The sequence below is a fragment of the Anomalospiza imberbis genome, unplaced genomic scaffold (assembly GCF_031753505.1).
Source record: "Anomalospiza imberbis isolate Cuckoo-Finch-1a 21T00152 unplaced genomic scaffold, ASM3175350v1 scaffold_54, whole genome shotgun sequence".
In the NCBI taxonomy this organism is placed as follows: Eukaryota; Metazoa; Chordata; class Aves; order Passeriformes; family Viduidae; genus Anomalospiza; species Anomalospiza imberbis.
Genome location: NW_027100151.1, coordinates 676,042 through 680,533, shown reverse-complemented (window position 1 = coordinate 680,533; position 4,492 = coordinate 676,042). Strand labels below are relative to the sequence as shown.

The following is a 4,492-nucleotide window of genomic DNA, read 5'->3' as shown; positions in this document are numbered from 1 at the left end:
AGACCACAATCCTTGACAGGAGTCTCCTGTCCTTGTGGCAAGGAGCCCTCGAGACCAGAGTGCAGGACTTGCTGTCCTGTAGCCTTCCTGAGGCTTCTCTCTTGAAGGTGCCTTCCAGGCACGACTGCAGGCCTTGCTGACTCGGAGATTTCTGAGACATCTCTCCTGTGAGTCGTCACAAATCCAGTCACTGACATGGAGCAGAGATCCCCGAGAGTGCCCAAGCTGGCCTGGGTGGAGGAAGAGGAAGAAGGCCCTGGAGCTGGCCCAGCACAGGAGACTGAAGAGGTGGTGCGGTTCAAGCCTCTGCAGGAGGGTGAGTGGCAGAGCTGGGCTGCTGGGCTGCAGGGCTGGTGGCTGCAGCCAGCTTGGCCACATCCCATCCCATTGCATCCTATTGCATCCCATTGCATCCTATTGCATCCCATTGCATCCCATTGCATCCCATTGCATCCCATTGCATCCCATCCCATCCCATCCCATCCCATCCCATCCCATCCCATCCCATCCCCTGGGGACATGCCCATGGACAGGACGGAATAGGGGCCAGGACAGACACCCCAGAGCCGTGCTCCATCCCTTGGGACATCCCGGGGCTGTTCCTACCTGGGGAGCGCAGGGCTGGGCTGTGTTCTCCGGCCTCGCCCGCAGCCCCTCAGCTCAGGCTGCGCTCGCTCTTTGCCAGATGCAGCCGTGCAGCGCACACAAGAGCAGGAACGCACCCGTGGCCTCTTCCGCAGAACAGCGCAGGTACCTGCAGCCATCCCCACCTGGGCTGGGCCTGCTGTCACTGCTCAGCCGAGCACCGCGCTTGGAGCATTCTGTGGAACATCCCTGGCTTTGAGGGCCATGGCAGTGGGGTGGCAAGGGAAGCACTTCTCTGGGGAAGCTGGGGACATTCCTCCCTCTGGCAGCTTTCCAAGTCTCCCCGTGCCTTCTCCAGGTGCCTGCCATGGTGAGGTACATCCACCAGTGGCTCATGGCCAATCAGTTTGCTGAGCACAGGCTGAACAGGGCCCTGCTGGATCTCACCAAAGAGCAGCCTGCTGACGTAGTAATGACGCTCCTGCGTGTGGCCCCATCCTGTGACAGGTATGGGGCCCACCTGCCCAGAGGGCTCAGGGCTCCCCAGCCCATCAGCCTATACAGCCTGTCCCAGGTGTCTGACCAACAGAGAGTTCCAGGGCCCTCTGGCTGCTCCCTTTGCCAGCCCTGGCACGTCAGCCCCCGAGCCTTCTGCCATGCTTCCTCGCTGGCCCTCAGGGACCTGTCCCCACAGGGCTGGGCTGTCTGGGTGCTGCTGGCGAGGGGCAGTGGGCAGAGGCAGGGCTGGCAGCCAGCTCAGCTCCCCGCTGCCGCCCAGGCCACGGTGCTGTGTCCCAGACTCCTCTGAGACAGAGCTCTGACCCCACAGAGCTGCTTTGACCATGTGGAAGAGCATCATGTGCTCGCCCAGGACTGCGGAGCCGGCGCAGCTGATACTCCTCGATGTGCTGGGGAGCTGGCCAGAGCACAGCACGTGCACCTCCGATGGGGACAAAACGGGTGTCTTTGTCCTGGCTGTGAGTTTCTGACACTGGCCTTTGCTGGCCCCAAGGCCACCTGTCCAGCAGCTCTGCATCCTCCTTCCCCCACTGCATCTCCCTGCCTCAGGCGCTGGGCTGAAACCTGGCCTCGGGGCAGCTTCAGGACCACCAGGCCCGGTGCTCCCCCTGTGTCTCTCCGGGCCTCTCCCTCCCATGCTCGGGCCCTGCCACACGGACACCTCGGCACTGAGCACTGTCTCGGGCTGCTCTGTCCTTTGCAGGCAACTGTGGTGATGTGGAAGATCCTCCAGATGCCCTGTGTCCCACATGTAGTGACCGTGTATTTCCCCCGCCTCTTTGTGCATCTGCTCTTCCAAGTGTTCTTCAGCACGTTGGATGTGCCAGCGGAGGTCGATACCTTCTGGAAGGGATGCCAGCAGCAATACGGCCTTGCCACCAACCCCAACAGGTGCTCCATGCCAGTCCTCCTGTCCCTGCCAGGTGCCCAGGGCAGGAGCCAGTGCTCCCAGCGTGACCTGGGCTTTGCTCTGCATGCAGGTTTGCAGTGCGGACCCTGAAGTCCCTGCTCTGCCAAATGCAGCACGAGGATGTGGTGGTGGCAATAGAACGCAAGTGTGGCTGGGACACGCTGCTGTGTGCTGACACCCACCACTATGCCGTGGGTCTGCTGGCCAGGTGAGACCCCCTTCTCCCCACTGCCTCTGACATTTGTGCTCAGTGCCCAGGGTGCCCCACACAGTCCCCGTGGTCGTGGGCCAGAGGGCCTTGTCACCGAGGAACAGCCAAGCCGACTGGAAAAGGCTGGGAGAGGAGGGAGCCCACAAGGAGCCACCTCCCAAATAGCCCAGGGCCCTTACAGGATGCTGGGGAAAGGCCAGACCTCTGTGAGTCAGTCCTGGGAGAGGTTTGTCCCCCGGCCCAAAGTCTTGGTTTCTTTTTCTCCTGCCAGGGAGATGTCCTGTGTCTCCATCCCCTTGTGCTCAAGGATCGCTCGCAACCTGCTCCGGCTGCTCAGCACACAGGAGCCACGCTGGGAACTGCCCGCCCTGGCGTTCCTTGTGGAGGTGAGCCTGATGGCCAGCGCTGCCTCGCTCAGCTGCCTCCCAGCTCTCTGCCCTCTCGTAGCCGCAGCTGCCTGGGACGGTGCCCGCGCCCTGCGCTGCTGCCTGGGCCCAGCCCTGTGCTGTTCCGGGCTCTTGCCGGCCAGGTCCCCTGTCACTGCCCTGTGCCTTTCAGGTTCTTGAGTGTCTGAACTTGAGTGAACGCGGTGCTAAGAGAATCCTGCAAATCTTGTCAAGGCACCTGCGGAGCGAGTGCAGGGAGAGGCGTCGCCTGGCGCTCAGGGCCCTTCTTGTGCTCATCGATGATCCCTTGATGGTGAGAAGGGGGCAGCGGCTGAGGCTGCGCTTGGGAATGCAGTCGCTTGGGCTTGGCTGGGCTTTGGGCGCTGGGGCAGCTGCTCCCAGCTCTCCTGCCTCCTGGTTCAACTGCCCAAGTGCTTCGGAACAGCCCTTTGGCCCCTAGGCCCTGCGGCAGCAGGATGGCGTTTCACAAACTTGTGTTCCGCACAGAGCGAAAAAATGTGGAGCCTGACTGAAAGTCTTGTGGAGCTCCTGTGGGACGCAGATGGAGAGATAGTCAGCATGACAGTCAGGCTCCTCAGCTTTATCTTCTGGGACAAGGCCATGCTGATACCCAGCCCCATCGCACTGCAGCTGGTTGAGGCGCTCCTGCCACTCTTTGACCACGTAAGGCTCGCTGCCCCCAGCCACGGCCACTGACTGCTGCCTGGACACTTTGTGCCCTGTGGATTTGCAGGCCTGAGCCAAGCTGAGCCCCGTGCAGCCGATGCTGAGGTCTTTTTTTCTTCCTTTCATACAGGACAATAGCCATGTGCAGCTGCTCTCCATACTGCTCTTCCAAACATTGGTGTCTCTTCCACTGGAAAAGGAAGAGAAGGCCCTGAAGACACACGTGCGCCAGAGCCTGCTGCCACTCTTCTTCCACTGCCATGATGAGAATCAGCATGTGGCACAGGTGAGGACTCATGGGCTGCTGCTGTCCCCCTGGGAGGGGGCTCAGCTGCCTCCTGCCCTAGCGCCTCGTGGGCTGCAGCCTCCTCCAGGCCTTGGCACAGGGACACAGGGACACAGGTCCTGCGCCCTGGGCTGTGGGGCCATCTCCGCATCTCTGCTGCTCTCCAGGTTTCTCAGGAAACGCTGCTTTGTGTGGCTGAGTTCCTGAAGAGGAGGGATCTTCAAAAACTGGTGAAGAACAAGAAGCTGTGGAAGTTCACCGAGTGCCTGGTAAGGACGGCCTGGAAGTGCCAGCCTCAGGCTGGAGAAGCCCCCTGAGCGCGGTGCTCAGTGTGTGGGCTGGCAGCTGTGCCCCTGCCCGCTGCTGCACCCAGAGGCTGCGCGGGCTCTTCTCCAGGCTCCCGTGGGCCCGAGCCGGGGCCGATGGAGCCCCGGCCCGGCGGGGCCGCGGGGCGGGGCGGCGCCGCGGCTCCCGGGGCAGCAGCCGCCCCTCTGCCCCCTCCAGAGCCCGGCGCCCGCGGCTGCTGGCCGCGCCTCAGGGCTGTGCGGGCAGGGGAGGCCGGGGCTGGGCGCAGGGAGCGCCCGGCACAGGGGCTGAGCCCGCGCCAACCCTTCCCTCCTGCCGCTCTCTGCAGCTGGCCGACGACAGGAGCCGAGCGGCCGAGCACCTGCGCCGGGCCCTGCAGTACCTGGACAGCCCGCAGCAGTCCCTGCGAGAGGAGGCCATCAGGTTCATCGGTGAGCCGTGAGCCCGGGCTCCCCTTCCCTCCCCGCCCCGCCGCAGCTCGGCCCCAGCCCCGGCTGCTGCCCCGGCAGCGCCATCCGGGCCCGGCGCCGTGGAGCCCCGCCTGGCCTCGGCGCTGCTGCCGCCCTCTCGCAGCCGTGCCCTGGGCCGGCAGCGTGCGGCAA

General features: G+C 63.9%; 1 protein-coding gene across 1 annotated transcript; it reads left to right on the top strand.

The window, feature by feature from the left end:
- Positions 1 to 946: 946 nt before the first annotated feature.
- On the top strand, positions 947 to 2,214 carry LOC137467222 (maestro heat-like repeat-containing protein family member 9). Its single transcript, XM_068178746.1, has 3 exons — positions 947 to 1,092; positions 1,415 to 1,562; positions 1,808 to 2,214. The coding sequence occupies exons 1-3, from the start codon at positions 953 to 955 to the stop codon at positions 2,102 to 2,104; spliced, it is 585 nt and encodes a 194-aa protein (XP_068034847.1). The 5' UTR covers positions 947 to 952; the 3' UTR covers positions 2,105 to 2,214.
- Positions 2,215 to 4,492: the final 2,278 nt, after the last annotated feature.

Excerpts from the sequence above, each read along its gene's own strand:
- LOC137467222 (XM_068178746.1), top strand. The coding sequence starts at position 953 with ATGGTGAGGTACATCCACCAGTGGCTCATGGCCAATCAGTTTGCTGAG. Across the intron at positions 1,093-1,414 it reads GTGGCCCCATCCTGTGACAG|AGCTGCTTTGACCATGTGGA; the intron begins GTATGGGGCCCA and ends CTGACCCCACAG. Across the intron at positions 1,563-1,807 it reads CGGGTGTCTTTGTCCTGGCT|GCAACTGTGGTGATGTGGAA; the intron begins GTGAGTTTCTGA and ends TGTCCTTTGCAG.